At 35.3% G+C, this 20,157-nt stretch overlaps 1 protein-coding gene and 1 pseudogene across 8 annotated transcripts in view; one reads left to right on the top strand and one right to left on the bottom strand.

Annotated features, from left to right (window-relative positions):
• The window catches only part of METTL25 (methyltransferase like 25), a 155,748-nt gene that overhangs the window by 39,177 nt on the left and 96,414 nt on the right, over positions 1-20,157 (bottom strand). For all 8 annotated transcript variants that reach the window (XR_008419711.1, XR_008419712.1, XR_008419708.1 and 5 more), the window contains exon 9: positions 15,097-15,190. Coding sequence is in view for 2 of the 8 variants with exons in the window: in XM_053895816.1 (XP_053751791.1) it covers positions 15,097-15,190 (94 nt within the window). In the remaining 6 variants the exon portion in view is untranslated. The remainder of the gene's footprint in view (positions 1-15,096; positions 15,191-20,157) is intronic.
• LOC109270568 (60S ribosomal protein L6-like) lies at positions 9,210-10,003 on the top strand (annotated as a pseudogene).

A 20,157-nucleotide genomic window follows, 5' to 3' on the forward strand; every position in this document is an offset into this window, starting at 1 on the left:
CCCAAGATAGAAGTTTTCTTAAAAATAAAGCAAAATGTAATGTATAAAGTTATTTCCATATTCTCTAATATATACCTGTCCAATAACTAGTTAACGGAAATAAAATTTGAACTTTCTACTATATGAAAGCAGAATCTACATACAAAATATTAACTTCAGCTCATAGTTATTCTAAAAATGATCACTGATACATCATATAATTATTACATATTCTTTCATTTGAATTAAATACGTCATTTACAGATTTTGTACACATCAATAATTCTAATAATTTAAAATAATGTAACATTAAAGCATGTTTTCTCCTATATTAAAAGCATATTAGGGGCGCCTGGATGTCTCAGTCAGTTAAGTGTCCAACTTTTGATATTGGCTCAGGTCATGATCTTGCAGTTTGTGAATTCGAGCTTTGCGTCGGGCTCTGGTCTTACAGGATGGAGCCTGCTTGGAATTCTCTCTCCCCCTCTCTACCCCTACCCCACTCATGCTTTCTCTCTCTCTCAAGATAAATACACTTTAAACTTTCTTTTTAAAAAAGCAGTATTAAAAACTAAGATAATTATCTCTTTTTCTTAAATAAATAAATAAATAAATAAATAAATAAAGTAATATATTTTCCTGTCCTTTAAATGATCATATCCTGTCTTCTACTACTTCCTAGAGCTCTTTGTTGTCTGGGAGACATTTCTGTACCTAAAGCTTCTCTGTGGTTAGCTGGGAGAATAAAGATAGTTTTTATAGGCAATGTGACTGTTCTTATGTAGAATTAGACTTACATTATGTAAGAATGTTCTATTGCATAATGGAAATATCCCTTTATTTTCTGCACATTTGGCTTGGTCTTTGCATATAATATTGACATATTGTTTTTGATCTTAATTTAAAGGAAGTATAACTGTTAAATCTTGTTTTTTATCTACCCCCAAGTGTAATTGCTACAAATAAGTACAATCATTAGTTGTAGGGAACTTTATTATTAATAAGAGTATCCTCATTTTCAAGGATAATTTGAGGTGGTTTACACTATGAAGCATAAAAACATATCAATAGTAGGGCCATTAAAGAAAGGATAAACTCTTAAGGGTGTACAATTCAAAGGAGAAAAACATGATACCAAATAACCTAATTAAGGACAGTTGCTGGAATCAAGCATAAATGTAAACTGGAGCCTCCTGATAGCTAAAGCAAAAAATAAGTTGAGTGTTCTTTGGAGGAGACTGTCATATCATGAAAACCTATAAAAATTATTATATAGATTGTTTTATAACAAGACCTACATAAATGAAAAGGCTTCTAAATACTGTCTTTATTGAATGTCCAAAAATATCCTCATTGAATCAAATATATTAAGACTGAATGCCCCTAAAACCTAAGCCCCATGGGTTTCTGCCCAATCACTGCTTGGGGAAAGAGTCACGGGCTGCAACTTATGTATAAATCTTCCTGCAAGTACAGTTTCCCCTCTTCTACCTCAATCACCTTATTGGATTTAGGGTGTTTGTTTATAAAAATTCTTTTTTTTAAATTTAATGTTTATTTATTTTTGAGAGAGAGAGAGAGAGAGAGAGAGAGGAGACCGTGAGCAGGAGAAGGGCAGAGAGAGAGGGAGACCCAGAATCTGAAGCAGGCTCCAGGCTCTGAGCTGTCAGCACTGAGCCCAACATGGGGCTCAAACTCACAAACTATGAGATCATGACCTGAGCTGAAGTCGGATGCTTAACTGACTGAGCCACCCAGGCACCCCTGTTCATAAAAATTCTATCCAAACAGCTATGAAAGAGATCAAATGAGTCAACTAGATCTTCTTTATCTTGGTCACGGGGAGGGTAATGCAGAGAGGGGAAGTAATGAAAGCTAAGTCATGAATAAACTTATCAATAAGCAAAAATCTCAGAGGAAAAATTATCTAGAACAAAGAGTGAAATTGTTGTTAGTTCAGGAGCTCATCATAATCGTAAAGGATTAAAAAATATATTGCTCAGAAAATAACAGTAACTCAGTCACTATGGCAGTTTTGAATCTTGCTCTCATTAACAAATACATTCTGATGAGACTAGGCTGTACTTCTGGTTTTGGTTTTTGTCAAGCCAAGAGATCCCAATCTTTCTTTTAAGTATATGTATTTCTGGAATAGAGTCCCACAAATTGAGAAAACCTGAGTACATCTTTACTTCTTGCAATCAAATGACCACTTATGTTCCTTCTTAAAACTATAATAAAAGCAAACTACTTAATCATAATTCTGATAATGCATCCCTATAGAGATGAACTACTGTAGGCATAGGGATGTAAACAGGGGAATATAGTTCTTTAATGATTTATGACAACATGTATGGATCTAGAGTGTATTACACTAAGTGAAATAAGTCAGACTGAAAAAGAAAAATACCATGTGATTTTACCCATATGTGGAATCTAAAAAAACAATTGGATAAACACACAAAACGCAGAATCAGACCTATAAAATATAGAGAACTGATGGTTGCCAGAGGGGATGGGGGGATGGGCAAAACAGGTAAAGAGAAGTGGGAGATACAGGCTTCCAGTTACGGCATGAAGTCCCTGGAATAGGGGCGCCTGGGTAGCTCAGTTGGTTAAGTGTCCAACTCTTGATCTTGGCTCAGGTCATGGTCTCATGGTTTGTGAGTCTGAGTTCCACATCAGGCTCTGCACTAATAGTGCTGAGCCTGCTTGGATTCTCTCCCTCTCTCTCTGCCCTCCCCTGCTCGTGAGCTCAGTCTCTCTCTCAAAAAAAAAAAATAATAATAATGATAAACTTAAAACAATAGAAATAAATTAAAAAAAGAAGTCACTGGAATAAAAGGCACAGTATAAGGAACGTAGTCAATGATGACAAGTGGCAGCTACACCTGTAGTGAACATAGCACAATGTATAAAGAAGTTGAATCACTATGTTGTACATTTGAGAGTGAGATCACATTGTGTGTCAATGATACTCAAATAAAAAATAACACAACAAGAGATGGGGCTGGGGAATCTAGAATTTGCATGGATAGTGTGTGCAATAAAAGTAAGGAGTGGTTTCCTGTCTCATATTTAGGTCTTTCAAAACCTTCTAAATCCTACAGGAGAAAACAAGCAGCAATCTCTTTGATCTCAGTCACAGCAACTTCTTACTTGACATGTCTCTGAAGGCAAGGGAAACAAAAGCAAAAATGCACTTTTGGGACCTCATCAAGATAAAAAGCTTCTGCACAGCCAAGGAAACAATCAACAAAACTAAAAGGCAACCGACAGAATGGGAGAAGATATTTGAAAATGATATATCAGATAAAGGGTTAGTATCCAAAATCTATAAAGAAAGAACTTTATACCCAAACTCAATACCCAAAAAACCAGACAATCCAGTGAAGAAATGGGCAGAAGACATGAAAAGACACTTTTTCCGGAGAAGATATCCAGATGGCCAACACACACATGAAAAGATGCTCAATATCCCTCATCATTAGGGAAATACAAATCAAAACCACAATGAGATACCACCTCACACCAGTCAGAATGGCTAAAATTAATAACTCAGGAAACAACAGATGTTGGCGATGATGTGGAGAAAGGGGAACCCTATTGCACTGTTGGCGGGAATGCAAACTGGTGAAGCCACTCTGGAAAACAGTGTGGAGATTCCACAAAAAATTAAAAATAGAACTACCATACGATGCAGCAATAGCACTACTAGGAATTTATCCAAAGGATACAAAAATGCGGATTCAAAGGGGCACATGTACCTCAATGTTTATAACAGCACTATCAACAATAGCTAAGTTATGGCAAGAGTCTAAATGTCCATCAACTGATGAATGGATAAAGAAGTTGTGGTATATATATATATATATATATATATATATATATATATATATATATATATAATGTAACAGTACTCAGTGATGAAAAAGAATGAAATCTTGACATTTGCAAAAACTTGGATGGAACTGGAGGGTATTATGCTATGCGAAATAAGTGAGTCAGAGAAAGATATCACATGATTTCACTCATATGTGGAATTTGAGAAACAACAGATGATCATAGGGGAAGGGAAGGAAAAATACGATAAAAACAGAGAGGGAGACAAACCATAAAAGACTTTTAAATACAGAAAACTGAGGACTGATGGGGGTGGAGGGTGGGGTAAGTAGGTGACAGGCATTAAGGAGGGCACTTGTTGGGATGAACAGTGGGTGTTATATGTAAGCGATGAAATCACTCACTGGGTTCTACTCCTAAAGCCAAGACAACACTGTATCTTAACTATCTTGAGAATAAAAATAATAATAAAATACAATAAAATGGAATAAAATGAAATAAAATGAAATAAAATGAAATAAAATAAAATAAAATAAAATAAAATAAAATAAAATAAAAAGGAGGGAGTGGGTTTAGTAGACAGTCATTTGCTGTTACTGAGGCAAGACCAAGAAATCATGGGACATTCATGAGATACCACAGGTAATTCAAGTGCAGCTGTTGGGGGATTCAAAGTCACATTCTGAAGTGATGAGGCTTAACTCAGATAAAATTAGAAGGCATAATAGGTAAGGGTTGGGGTTTTATCATTAAGAATTAGAACATTCTTAGAACCCCAAAAACATAATAGACAAGTAGCATGATCTCTCGCTCATGAGCAGGAAAAAAACCCCCAAAACATTAAACACTGAACAAAGGGGAAAACTAGAAATTTGAAGCCTGAAGATGAAGCTGTGTTGGAAGATAGTGATGACATCAGGGCACTAGGGGCAAAGGCAAGGATTTGAGTAGTGTTCTGGACAAATCCTTCCTTTTGGTTTTATTTGCTGCCATTAGACTTCTGAGGTCCCATAACATGTCAGGATTCACATTTGGAAAAAGCTCATGCACTTTCTGATTTCTAAACAGGACTCTTTAAAGCTCCCCAAACTCATTAGTGCTTACCTGACTGCATGAAAGGAACCACCCATGTGCCTATAAGCAGGGCCAAAATTTTCCTAAGGAGGCAGTATTTGAGCTGCTCAAGCACTTGAACAAAGTACACAGTTAAAGCCCTAGAATCCTGTCACATACAACATCAATGTATACTGCTAGATATAATACACAGACAAATGACATTCTTGCAAGGAAATGAATTCTTCAGGACTCTTAGGTCCTGGTATGAGAGATAAGCACTACTGAGCTTCTAGAAAGAGGAATAATTTACAACATAGTTCCCAAAAAAGTGATCTTCAAATCACTATCCTATGATTTTTCTTTTTCTCCCAAAGTGCACTGAAATTTTGGAATAACCTTCCAATTAATTTTGTTCTGAGCTTTTCCCTTCTTTCCTTCCTTATTATTATTATTATTATTATTATTATTATTATGATTTTAAAAAGCCACAGTTTACTAAATAAAATGAGCATCCATGAACTGGAAGAACTTGGCATATAAAATGATTATACAACAAACTTTACTCTGTGGTAATTTTGACTACTGACAATTCTATATAAACAAATAGTAAAGAGATGGTCTGCCATGACACTTAAGAAAAGTATTATTAAAATGGGATCCTTCACACCTATTTTCCAATAGGAAAAAAATCAAGTTCATTAAGGTATGAATTCTAACGTAGAGCACTTTTCTACAAAGAAGCATTAGAAAAGATGATCTGAAGATAAACTATACTGATATTTTACGTGCTTACTGTACTGTTTTCCTAAAATGTAGAATTATAATTATAAAATGTGAACAATGATTAATATTTTATGAAAGGCAAGAGGATGGATTGATTGGTAAGTGAGGAATCTGCCCAAATGTGGCTTTTGACAGCTGGCGGCTGGCAGCTTTGGCAGGCGAGTCACAGTCAGCAGGGGTCAAGGTTAGTGGCAGCACAAAATACACTTGTATGAGACTGATAGGCAGGCCTAGGCTGGGCCACAGCATCTCTGAGGACAGCATCTGGCAAAGGCCTCTAAAAAGACCTGAAACAATTTCTGTCCTTTCCCAGAAGAAGTTTATCTTCTCTAATTGGCTCCTACCCTTCTCAGTATTAATACAGGCTATATTTTTAATTCTCCAAAACCTTTTGTTGTATTTACTTTGTGTAAGGTTCATTTCCTTTGGGTTTGGTGGATTTGGGTTTCCAATTTTTTTTTTAATTAAAGCTGCAGAAAGTGCAACGAACATCTATATACCTATTACTTAAATTCACTAATCATTACTATTTTGCCATATTCGTTTTAACCATCCATTTATTATTATCATTATTATTATTATTATTATTATTATTGCTGATCCATTTGAAAGTAAATTACAGATGTCATGACCCTTCACCCCTAAATGCTTCAGCAAGTAGATCCTAGGAATAAGATATGCTCTTACATAACTAGAATAATCAAATTCATTAATTCAACATTGATCCAATATTGGTGTCTATTACATATTCTATATTAAAATTTTACCATTTGTCCTAATAATCCTTTTATGGACTCTCCTACCACTCCACCTTTTTAAGAATCCCATCTGGGATAGGACATTGTATCTCTACTCCCATTTAATCTGGAACAGTTCCTCAAGTCTTGTCTTTTATGAAATTGATATATATAGTTTTTAATTGGAGAATAATTGACATACAATATGGTATTAGTTTCAGGTGTACAACATACTAATTTAACATTTATACACATTAAAAATGGTTATCACAGTAAGTCCACTTACCATCTGTCACCATACAAAGCTGTTATAGTAATATTGACTACATTCCCTATGCTATATGTTACATCCTTGAGTCTTATTTATTTTATAACTAGAAAATTGCACCTCTTAATTTCCTTCAACTAGTTTGTGCATCCCCTGCTCCCTTTCCCTCTGGCAACTGCCAGTTTGTTTTCTGTATCTCTGAATCTGTTTCTGTTTTTGTTTTCTTTGTTTTAGATTCCACATATAAATGAAATCATAAGGTATTTATCTTTCTCTGACTTATTTTACTTAACATAATACTCTCTAGATCATTCATGTTGTAAATGGCAAGATTTCATTCTCTTTTATGGCTGAATGATACACACACACACACACACACACACACACACACACACCATATCTTCTGTATCCTTTCATCTCTTTATGGACATTTAGGTTATTTTTACATCTTGGCTACTATAAATAATGCCAAGAGGAACAGCGGTGTGTACATCTTTTTGAATTCATGTTTTTGTGTTTTTCTTTTTCCAGATAAATACCTAGCAGTGGAATTGCTGGATTGTATGGTAGTTCTATTTTTAATTTTTTGAGGAAACTCCATATTGTTTTCCAGAGTGTCTGCACCAGTTTACATTCCTAACAGTGCATGAGGCTTCCCTTTTCTACACCTCCTCACCAATACTTTTTATTTCTTGTGTTTTTGATATTACTTATTTTGACAGGTATGAGGTGATATTTCCTTGTGGTTTTAATTTGTATTTCCCTGATGGTTAGTGACATCGAGCATCATTTTATGTGACTATTGGCCATCAGTATGTTTTCTTTGAAAAAAATCTGTTCAGGCCCTCTGCCCATTTTTTAATCAGTTTTTTTTTTTTTTTTGATATTGAGTTGTATGAGTTCTTTATATATTTTGGATGTTAACTCCTTACCAGATATATCATTTGTGAGTATCTTTTCCCATTCAGTAGGGTGCCTTTTCCTTGATGGTTCATGGTTTCCTTTACTATCTGATACGGACATATTTTGAAAAGTCTAGTTGTCTGAGTGTTTTCTCATGAGTAGATTCAAGTTATTCATTTTTGGCAAGAATATTACATAAGTGATGCTGTATCCTTTCCAATGCATCGCCTGATGAGTTGGACAATGTCAGTTTGTTCATTATTGGTGATGCTAACTTTGAAGGTTTATCTACTTTTTTAAATGAATAAAAAATCTGTGGGAGGTAATGTGAGTCTGTGTAAATATCCTGTTCCCCCATAAACATTTTACCCAATGGCTTTAATGCCTTGATGATTCTCCTGTGAATCAATTATTACCATGGTGGTTGCAAAAAGCAGCCAGGATTTACTTATGGGCATAATGCACATGTCAAAGCAGTTCAATATCACTTAGAGACATATTACAACATGGAAGAGCTCATGAGCTCCCTACATTTGTTGCTGGCTTTCCTATGGAACAATTCCTGTCCTCTCACCTGTATTTAAACCACCTGGTGATTATTCTTACCTTGGATTAATCCCTGATTTAACACCCAAAAATAAGTTTACCTGGCCTCTCCACATGTGCTCACTCCTATAGCCTCATCTCTCACTTCTGCCTCTCCTGCTTGCTTTGTGCTCCAGCACTGCTGAGTTCAGAATCAGGTTTCTCACATCTGTGTATTTTTGAAGAAGCATACCCACCCCTGCATACCTACAATTAATTCATTGCTCCCTACCTTCACACCTTGTCTGCTTGATGAACTCCTCCGCATCCTTTAAGACCAAGCTAAGGTACCACATGTTGTTCGTGAAATCTACACAGGCAGAGTGAGTCACTCCTTTCTCTATGCCTCCACACTAGTTTATACATGTGTCTATTGTTGTAGGTTCATGCTATATTGCAATTGTTTTCTTTTTTTTTAATGTTTATTTATTTTTGAAAGAGTGTAAGCGGGGGAAGGGCAGAGAGAGGGGGACAGAGGATCCCAAGAGGTCTCTGAGCTGACAACAGTGAGCCCAATGTGGGGCTTGAACTCACAAACCATGAGATCATGACCTGAGTTGAAGTTGGAGGCTCAACTGACAGAGCCACCCAATTGCCCCATAATTATTTTCTTTTTAAAAGGGTTATATTTTAATTATCTTTGTAGCCCCAGAGTTTACACTGTTTTTGACACATTGGAGATTTTTCAAAATAAATGGTTTTTGATGAATAACTAAATGACTTTGGTCTCAAAAGTTTTCCTTTTGCTGACCCATTGTGGAAACATATGTAAGAATATTTTTCTAAATTATCCTTTATTGCCCTTTGCCATCTTAGAGGGGCACCTGGGTGACTCAGCTGGTTAAATGTCAGACTCTTGATTTAGGTTTAGGCCATGATCTCACAGTTCATGGGTTCAAGCCCCACGATGGGCTCTGTGCTGACAGCTCAGGGCCTGGAGCCTGCTTCAGATTCTCTCTCTCTCTCTTTCTCTCTCTCTCTCTGAGCCTCCCCCACTCACAGTCTGTATCTCTCTCTCTCTCAAAAATAAACATTAAAAAAAATTAAAAAAAAAAAAGAAGGGTAACCTCAAGGCTAAAATGCCAAAGAAGGGGAAGCCCCACTACAGCCAAAACCCTGCCCTGGTCAGAGGAATTGGCACATATTCTTGATCGGCTGTGTATTCCAGAAAGGCCATGTATAAGAGGAAGTATTCAGCAGCTAAATCCAAGGTTGAGAAGAAAAAGGAGAAGACTCTTCCTACTGTCAGAAAACTAGCTGGTGGTGACAAGAATGGTAGTACCCAAGTAGTTAAATGTTGTAAAATGCCTAGGTATTATCCTACAGAAGATGTGCCTTGAAAGCTGTTGAGCCATGGCAAAAAAATCTTTCAGGTAGCTAGTGAGAAAACTGCGAGGTAGCATCACTCCTGGAACCATTTTAATCATCCTCACTGGGTACCACACAGGCAAGAGGGTAGTTTTCGTTAAGCAAATGAGCAGTGGTTTGCCACTTGTGACTTGACCTCTGGCCCTCCATTGAGTTCCTCTGCATAGAACACACCTGACATCTGTCATTGCCGCCTCCACCAAAACTGATATCAGCAGTATGAAAACCCAAAACATCTCACTGATGTTTACTTCTAGTTTACTTCTAGAAGAAGAAGCTGTGTAAACTCAGACACCAGGAAGGTGAGATCTTCAACACAGAGAAGGAGAAATATGAGATTACACAGCAGTGCAAGGTTGATCAGAAAGCTGTGGACTTGCAAAGTCTGCCAAAAATCAAAGCTGTTCCTCAGCTTCAGGGCTATCTCCACTCTGTGTTTTCTCCCAGGAATGGAGTTTGTCCTTACACACTGCTGTTCTAAATTTCTCAAAAAGAACTTAATAATTTATCCATTAAAAAATACACAAATTACCCTTTATTTACTTCCATTAAGGTTCTAGCTTAGTAGTTTTCAACTCTGCCCATTCAACACTACACCATCCCCATCAAATCATCAGTTTTTATTGTCTTTTTCTCCACTTTTCAGTATCTGAAATTAACTTCATTTATTTTTGTACTCATTATATAACACACAAACTCTAGAACATAAGCTCCTTTTACTTCTCTCTTCTCATAAACAAATACTCCAGTTTATTCCTTGTCTAGCAAATGATACCAGTACTGATGCTTTTGAAATCCAAAAGATATAGTGTGTGTGTGCAATTGTGCATTTGTGTGCATGCAATATAAGCTGGGGGAGAGAGACGGGAAGGCAGAAAAGTAATGTCAATTGACAAAAGGAGGCAAAATGCTATGGACCATGAAGAAATCGAGAAAACTTAAAGACAATTTTGAGGGGTGTCTGGGTGGCTCAGTCGGTTAAGTGTCGACTTCAGCTTAGATCATGGTCTTGCGATTCGTGAGTATGAGTCCTGTGTTAGACTCTGTACTGATAGCTCGGAGCCTGGAGCCTGCTTTGGATTCTGTGTCTCCTCTCTCTCTGCCCCTCCCCACCCCCTCTTTCTCTCTCTCTCTCTCTCAAAAATAAATAAACATTAAAAAAAAAGGCAATTTTGAAATTTTCTGAAATTTGGTGAGACGCCCAAGTTTGGTACAGAAGATAAAGTTTGAGAATACCTAATCTTTTTAAGATTTAGGTAAAGCTAATCATTAGGATGTTAATATTTTAAACAGTTTTAAAGTCCTATTAAAATACTTCTTTTATAAAGAAGTAATTGAACACTACAAGAAATTTACTGTAATGTTTCATTCTAAGAAATTCATTAATTATAAACAGTAGACTTACTGTAGCTGATGTTCTGCCACAATTTACGGTTTTGAGCAGTTACAGAGTTAGGCTTAACTTTACTATGGAATCTAAACACTCTGCTTAAATAGACCTATATTTTATACTGGGCTGAAGTTATATCACCTATAAGTGATTAGAGTGAAACAAAATGAGAGATCAAGGCGGGGGGACTGTTTTGAATAAAACGTGTTCAAAATATAAGAACAGAATCATTGCTTCTTCCCCACTTTCCTTCATGTTTCTCGGTGTAACATCTAAATGCATTTAAAAAATATATGGGGTTTATAATAGAAATGTTAGATGACTGCAAATTGACAAATGCTCAGACACAGTGGACCTCAATGGGGGTGGTGAGAAGTGAGGATTTTGCACCGCCCGCCCCACCCCCCCCGGGAATTTTTGGCAATGAATGTCTAGAGACTCTTTATACCATTAGGGTTCTACCACTGACATTTAATGAGTAGAGGTCAGGGATACTGCTAGACATCCTTCAAGGCACAGGACAGCCCCCCACAACAAAGACTTACCCGAATGTCAGTAGTGCTGCCAAATCCTGCTCTAAGAAAATGCCAATGGGGTCTCTCACAACTGACTATCGGAATTATGGGCTAAGCTTTTAAGCTGTGTATGAGCCACCTACATATCCAGCATATGCAGCTTTGGTCTTCTTTGAAATGATAATTTGTCTGGGAATGTTTTCTGTTTACTTCCATACATTTAACATGATTTCTTATAACTAAAAATGTATCCAGAGCATGTTAAAAGAGATTTTCTAGACACTTTACTTGCTTACATAGTTTTGAATATGAAGAGATTTGCTTTAAAAGTTTAGAAAAACATCAATGCATTCACACTTCCAATTATATATATATAAGTTTATCAATAAATTATTAGATATTATGGTATATTTAATATCTTAAACTTTTTTTTTACTTTCTTTTAAATTTTGAGAGAGAGAGAGACAGCAGGGGAGAGGGGGAGACGAAGAGAGAGAGTCGTAAGCAGACTCCACACCCAGTGCGGAGCCAACATAGGGCTCAATCCCACAACTGTGAGATCATGACCTGAGTCGAGATCAAGAGTCGGACACTTAACCTACTGAGCCATCCTGGCCCCCCTTAATTTTTTAAACTTAAATTGTTTTGATACTTTTCAGTGCTTAGACTCTCATGTGAAAATTCATTTCATTTTTAAAATGGAACCATACACAAATCTCTTTTCATTGTGCTTACTGTCAAAACTTTAATTTGAGCATCAATACTTGATTATGTGGGAGAAAAATAATAGGAATTTGTACTGGATCAAAAACCTAATTTTGGTTTATCCTTTCCAATTAGTCTGATCTGACAGATACAACTTTCTCATTCCTCTTGCTTAAAATTAAAATCAACCTCCCACCCACAAAACATGTACTCATCTATTTGCTTCCTTTCACCAGTGTATCCTTTTAAATACCTTACTGTTTTGCTCTATACCTTCTTCCCTCTAAGTCCTCCAGCTTGGGTTTCTTGTTCCTTTTCATCTTCCAACCCATTTTATCTGATATATTTGTTCTTAATGAGCTTAAATAGTTTTAGGAGAAAATCAGTGGGACACTATTATTGCCTTTATTAACTAATACAAGGAATAATTTAAGACTGATTTTACATGGTGATACTTATCTACATTAGTCTTTGTTTCTTTTTTTACTTTCATTTCTCAGTATAGTGGCGGTTAACACTTGAGGTTTTGACGTTAGCTGAATCTGTGTTCAAGTTCCACCTCCACTAATTGCTTTGACTCTGGCAAAATGACTTCTCTTTTTTGACACCTCTCTTTCTAGATCTTTACATTCGTAATAATTATAGTATCTACCATAAGTGTTTTTATGAAGAGTAAATGAGATAATGTTGTGATGTTCTTAGCATAATAACTACCACATAACAAGTGCTTAGTAACTATTAGCTATTATTAATATTCCTTTCTGTAATATAATAAGGAACATATCAAGGAACATTTACTACGGTTATTATTAAAGACAAACCTGGGAAGAGAAAGCTATCAACAAGGATAAGTAACATTCTTTCTGGATTTTTGCTACTTAGTTTTGGCAAAGGGTAATATATTTTTAGTTTATTTTTTTATTTTTATTTTTTAATATATTTTTAGTTTAAGTAAAAACTTAGCTCTTCATCTGTGAAAATAACGCTTTGGTTTGTGTGCTTGACATTACTGCAAGACATAAAATTGAGACATGGAACAAAGATACACTAAGTAAGACTAACTGGAAGGAAAACCTGTCTGATTTATTAAAAACACTTTTTAAAATCTTTATTTATTTTTGAGAGAGAGAGACACAGAGCATTAGTGGGGCAATGGCAGAGAGAGAGGGAGACACAGAATCTGAAGCAGGTTCTGTGCTGACAGCTCAGAGCCTGACGTGGGGCTCGAACTCACAGACCGTGAGATCATGACCTGAGCCGAAGTCAGACGCTCAACCCACTGAGCCACCCAGGTGCCCCAAAAACATTAAAAAAAAACCACTCAGAAATAAAGGGCACCTGGGTGGCTCAGTTAGTTAAGCGTCGGACTCTTCATTTTGACTCAGGTCATGATCTCATGGTTCGTGAATTTGAGCCCCATGGTTGGCAGTGCTGACAGTGCGGAGCCTGCTTGGGATTCTCTCTCTCTCTCTCTCTCTCTCTCTCTCTCTCTCTCTCTCTCTCTCCCTCTGCCCCTCCCCCCGCTCAAGAATGAATTACAAATAAATAAATAAATACCCAGAAATAAAATGACTAGGACAAAAATTATCTATTGTCATTCATTTATGTAAGACTAGAAGGACCTTTGTTTGGTGACTAAATAAAATATTGACAAGAGTCATTATCAATTGTGTTATTACTAGTAGAACATATACAAAGATCAGAATAAAAAATATACATAAAACTCAATATTATTAATTATAATATTAATATAAAAGTATACTAACATATATAACATTTATAACATATAATAAAACTATATATAAAAACTAAATGAACTAAAACTTCTGTTTGCATTTACTATGTAAAAACATTGTGCTCAGTATTTTATGTATATTACCTCCTTTGATCTTAAATCATGAGTTAGAAGTGCTTTTGAACAGTTATTTTATAGAGGAGGGGTTTGATTATTAACAGTCTAATGGCTTTAAATAATAAAGTAACTGGGGAGTAAATGAACAACTGGTAGAATAAATAACAATACTTTTTAGCTTTGATACAATATAATCATATCTGTACCACCTTTTCAAGAAATCCATTTCATTCCTTTAAACAGCTATTTTATTCTTTATTTCCATTTATAATCAATTCAAAATACCAGAGTGATCCAAGTTCAACTTAATATTTTACTCAATAACGCATTTGAATTGAGAGTTTATTTTTTTTCTCAGTGTTAGAATATTTATTAGTACTAGCCAACCAGCTTACCACTTTATGTTTGACATCAAACTCTCAATTATTAGCTTGGGCGGCCTATGATGTTATACTTTCCAGGATTCTCCCATTCAAAGGCTTTTAGAATTTAAGATTTTTAATTTTAACTAATTATACAATCTTTAAATAAATGCAGTTTTTTGTCTCATTACTCTTACCTTACTTATAATTCCCTGTTCTGTTATCTTGTTTTTAACTCTGTTTTTGATTTGAGAATTAATACATATTACCTGAATAAACCTAAAGGGGGAATCTCTCAACAGATGTACAACAGCAAAGCACCCACATTGACTGGAAAGGTGAACTGGAATAAAGGAAATGGTGGTATGGTTTCAATGTAATGTAGATGTTTTTCACAAATGGGAGGAAAGTAGAAGGCAAATTATTTTGTATCATCTCAATTCATTATTCCATAGAAGTTCTTCTGTTTTGTGTGTTTTTTTTTTTTTCAACGTTTTTTATTTTTTATTTATTTTTGGGACAGAGAGAAACAGAGCATGAACGGGGGAGGGGCAGAGAGAGAGGGAGACACAGAATCGGAAACAGGCTCCAGGCTCCGAGCCATCAGCCCAGAGCCTGATGCGGGGCTGGAACTCACGGACCGCAAGATCGTGACCTGGCTGAAGTCGGACGCTTAACCAACTGCGCCACCCAGGCGCCCCTGTTTGTTTGTTTGTTTGTTTTTAATAAAAACAGCAATCATATACTGACCTTGGACTCATCTAACCCAAGCTTCTTTAGAGACTTTCTGGCATAGTCCAGAAAGGAAGAGGATTTGGAATAAATTTTACCAACATGCCGATCACTGCAAAACAAAAGTAAATCACTTTTTAGTTTTTCCAGTTTAAATTATAGATGACTGCAAATTAAATCATGAAATATTTTTAAATACCTTCTGTGTGTACATGGCACAAGCTTCAGATTTGATAAAAGTGTGTTAATATTTTTATAAACATTTTTAGGTTCCATATTATAAAGTGTTTAAGATCTGCTTCTGAGAATTCCTTCAACACACAGTAGTGGGAAACAGTATTAGGAAGACAATATATGAGAAATAACTTATCAACAGTATTAAAAAGCTTAATTTTTAAAGGAAACTATAGGTCTTTCAAAAGTTTCCATTATGCTATAAAACACACTTAATTTTATTGGCAACATTACAGTTCATATTTCATTGCAACACCTGCTAATGGTGGCGATAATTCAACAGCTATGCAAAGAGAACTCCTTCAATGCCAGCCATTAAAACACCATATGCTGAGTTGGGTCTGACTTGATCTCATTTATGCCCTGCAGATTTTCACTACAGTTTAAACAAAATATCATGAGATGGTTTTGAATTTAAATAATGAAATGTGAGACTATCACATCACATAATTTGGGTTGCAACTGAGGTAAAATATAAAAATCTAGGGAATAAAAAATTCACCACTTCCAAGTTATCAAAATCAATGAATAAAAGCTCATTTACTCTTGGCAATATAAATATTAATCCCTCTGATTAATCAGACATGAAGTTCCTTTGAACTTTGAATTCTTCCTTTGAAATATATCTCAAATATATTCTTGCAGCTCCATTTCTAGATGGCCACCTCAATTCCACTTATTAGTCTTCATGTCCTTTAAGATTGAAGTCTGTCTCCTTCCTTGCTGCCTATATTTTCACGATAGTTTCTTAGAGGAACATTTTTATGTATTACTTCCCCACCCCCCAAAATTTCAATATACCTGCCATTTCTTGGGGTAAATTTGAAACTCCTTAATTAAGCAATCAGGGTTTACTATTTTCTGGCTACACCCACATTTTCCCATTATAATCCAGAATTCAGTTTTCTCTACTCATTGTTTCAGACTATTCTCCATATTTATGTCTTGGTGCATTTGCTCATTCACTCACTTCCTAATGGATTATAAGGTTTTCCACTCTCATCTTCTGCTTAGTTAAGCTACAGCCATCTTATATGACTAAGCTCAAATTATGTATTCTTTTTGGTAACATCACTAATATCATGTTTTCTAGTTTTGACTTTCCACAGCCCGTATCCTTTTTCCACTTGTGTTATTTCATCACTGCTTTGAAATAATAGTTGTTTGAATAGGTATAGGTTCCAGAAAACAAAACTTGTATGTTTTATGAGTTTTTGTGTAATTATCAGATCCAAAACATAGTTATGTATCTTAAGTATAACAGATATAATAGATAGGTACATCTTACATATTACAGGTGGTGAAAATAAAAGCAGGAAGAGCAATTAGGAACTTATTACAATAATCTAGAGGAGAAGTTTAGACCAGAGTAGTGACCCTGAGGATGGTGAAAAGTGGTAGAATTTTAGACATATTTTGATGGTAGAGACTACACAGTTGTTGAAGGACTGTATCTACTCAATGTGAGAGTGATGTTGAGTATCTTTGCATGTGTCTATTGGCCATCTGGATGTCTTCTTTGGGAAAGTGTCTATTCATGTCTGCCCATTTCTTAACCGGGTTATTTGATTTTTGGGTGTTGAGCTTGATAAGTTCTTTATAGATTTTGGATATTAACCCTTTATCAGATATGTCATTTGCAAATATCTTCTCCCATTATGTAGGTTGCCTTTTAGTTTTGCTGATTGCTTCCTTTGCTGTGCAGAAGCTTTTTATTTTGATGAGGTCCCAACAGTTCATGTTTGCTTTTGTTTCCCTTGCCTTCAGCAACATGTCTAGTAAGAAACTGCTACGGGTGAGGTCAAAGAGGTTGCTGCCTGTATACTCCTCTAGGATTTTGGTAGTTTCCTGTCTCACATTTAGGTCTTTCATCCATTGAATTTATTTTTGTGTAAGGTGTAAGAAAGTGGTCCAGTGTCATTTTTCTGTGTGTCACCATCCAGTTTTCCCAACACCTCTTGTTGAAGGGACTGTGTTTTTTCATTGGAATTCTTCATGCTTTGTGAAGATTAGCTGACCATATAGTTGTGGGTGACCATGTAATTTAGAAACATGGGGTCATTAGTGCCCCTGCCAGGGTGATTTGATGGACTGATGGAAGTAAAATCTGACTGGAATTCAAGAATAAAAGGGAAAGAAGTTTCAAAGGACTTTTTCAGTAAAGAACAGATAAAAGATAGTTGAATGGGAATATGGAGTCCCCAAAGGATTTTCAGAATCTGTGTTCTTAACCACATGTGCTCTTATGACACATCATTTCATTTAATAAAAATGAAAACTGGCCATCATGGAACTCACTAGGGGGTAGAGGAGCAGACACAAACAATTAATTGTACTGTCAGGTTCAATCAGAGCAGTAAGTCACAGATTAAGTCCTATGGCAGAAGAGAAGAGGGTGAGAAAGAGAAAAGAAAAGTATCAGAGAGGTTGTCTAACCTGGGTTTTAAAGAATGCCTAGATTCCACCTGCCAGAGGTTGTGGAAGGAAGGGGTGGCAGAAATGAGGAGAATATTCCACGTAGATAGAGGAGCTCCAAGGAAGCATACAAGGCATAAAATTAATTGCATGGGAAATGATGAATAAGCCAGTGTACCAGGACATTCTGCATGGACAGCTTCTTGGAGTACAGAGGAGGGAAAATGGGGTGATGGATTAGGCTGCAAAGGATCTTAGTGACAGATCAGAAATGGCCTTGAATGCCATAATAAGGATATTTTAGTTTTTGAGTACAAAGAAAAGGAATTATCAAACATTTTGAAGTTAGAAAAGTGACATGACTGTTTCTGAAAGACAAATTATGGAACTTCAAGAACAAATTAAAAGGGGGCCCTCTGTCAGAATAAAGCATGGTCAGCATGCTAAAAAGGAATTAGTATTCTTTCTTTTAATAAAAGTGAATGCAGTAGATCTAATTAAAATTCTACTCAAGTGAATCCAACACCACCCACATGCTTTTCCAAAAATACAATTGTAAGAACATGGTTTACATGTAGCACTCCCCAAAGAAACAAAATTAGTGTAGGAAATTTTAGGAAAATGTGAAGTAGATGTATACCAAATAAGTGAAAACAAGCACATGCAGGACAGAAACTGACAAAATCCAGTTTCTCTATCACTACAAAATACTTCTAAAATTAATTATTTTGTGCCTTTTTTATGCTAATACATACTGAAATACTTGAGATCCACATTTTGCTGAAAATGGAGACTGGTTAAGGGAACTCTGAAAATCTTCAAACTACTCTTAAATTTAAAAGATACAGACTTCCTAACTTCAATTTGGCCACACATAATGGATTAAGTAATTAGTTTTAATTTTGTGAGCCAGTTTTCATGATCTGGTTTATAACTTTTTTATTTGATTACAGCAAAACAAAAATAAAAATTAAACTAGGTAATACAACAATTATAGGTATCAAAAATTACAATATTTATTATATAGCTGATACCATATTGATCATGAAATAATAACTGAGTAAAGTGTATATATTTTCCTGCTCTCTTTCCAAGTGTTTGAAGAGATTTTTACATCATGAAACTCCTTTGGTATTTTATTCCTCTTAGAAAGTTTCCAGATAAGGACTTATTATAAAATGAAGAGTTTTCTATAATTATTGAATTTGAAGACAAATGTTAAATGCTCAATCACAATTAAAATTAACAGAGTAAAAATGCTATATTTAAGTCCATGAAACAGTTCAGTTCTAACTTTAGGCTATGAACAATTAAACTTTTAAAATAATGTTTCAGATATTCTAAGAGTATATCACTTGAAAACTACTTTAGCTAACAAGGAAAACAAATTAAGCAAAATTAGAAAGATGTAATTAGGTAATCTTATTTTCTGCCTTTAGTGTTCACACTTTTTTAAAAAACTTGAGGTATAATTGATATATAAACATTATATTAGCTTCAGGTATACAACATAATAATGTGATTTTTGTATACACTGTGAAATGATCACATGCCCAGTTAACATGCACCATACATAGTTACAAAAACAGTTTGTTTGTTTTTTTCCTGATGATGAGAACTTTTCAGATTTACTCTCTTAGCAACTTTCAAGTATGCAATACAATATTATTAACTATAGCCACCATGCTGTATATAGTCAAATGCCCCCCCATAGGAAACTAAAATACTGAATCTTGCTTGTATTTACCATTCTTACATTTTTCTTGTTTGCCATATATTTATACTCCTAAACAGTTATACAGTTGTGCTTGTTCAAATTGTATAAATGGAACCATCTTCAAGTTTTTCCTGTGACTTTTATATGAACAAAATTTGTCTACACTGATGCATGCAGTTGTTATTCATGTATTTTTACTTTGGCATAGTATTATTCTACTAGAATTTATCCATTTTTTTATTAATGAACTAAAGTTCCTAGATTTTGGCTCTTATAAACATTGCTGCTATGGATTATTCTTGTATAAGTCTCTGGGAATACATGTGGAAGAGCTTCTAGGATATACACATAGGCATGGAACTGCTGAGACAAAGTATTCTCAAGTTTTGTAGGTAAAACTAACTAGGCAACTAGGCATTTTCAACCTTATTAGGCAACGCTAACTTGTTTTCCAAAGGAATAAACTAATTTTTTTTTTCTCTCACCAGCAATGGATGGTTCTAGTTGCTCTGCATTTTTGCGATCATTTGTTATTAGCAATCTTCTAAATTTCTGCCTATTTAATGGTTCGAATTGGAAAAACCTCAATCCTCCTTCTGTGTTTCTTCTTTCCTCTCACACTTCTGACGACTAGCATACTCACAACACTTCTGACACCAGACATGTGGCGTTTCCCCACACCCAGCAATTCTGTGACACCAGCTGGGTATTCT

This window comes from Panthera pardus, unplaced genomic scaffold (genome assembly GCF_024362965.1).
Source record: "Panthera pardus isolate Hobbes unplaced genomic scaffold, ASM2436296v1 HiC_scaffold_6, whole genome shotgun sequence".
NCBI lineage: Eukaryota > Metazoa > Chordata > Mammalia > Carnivora > Felidae > Panthera > Panthera pardus.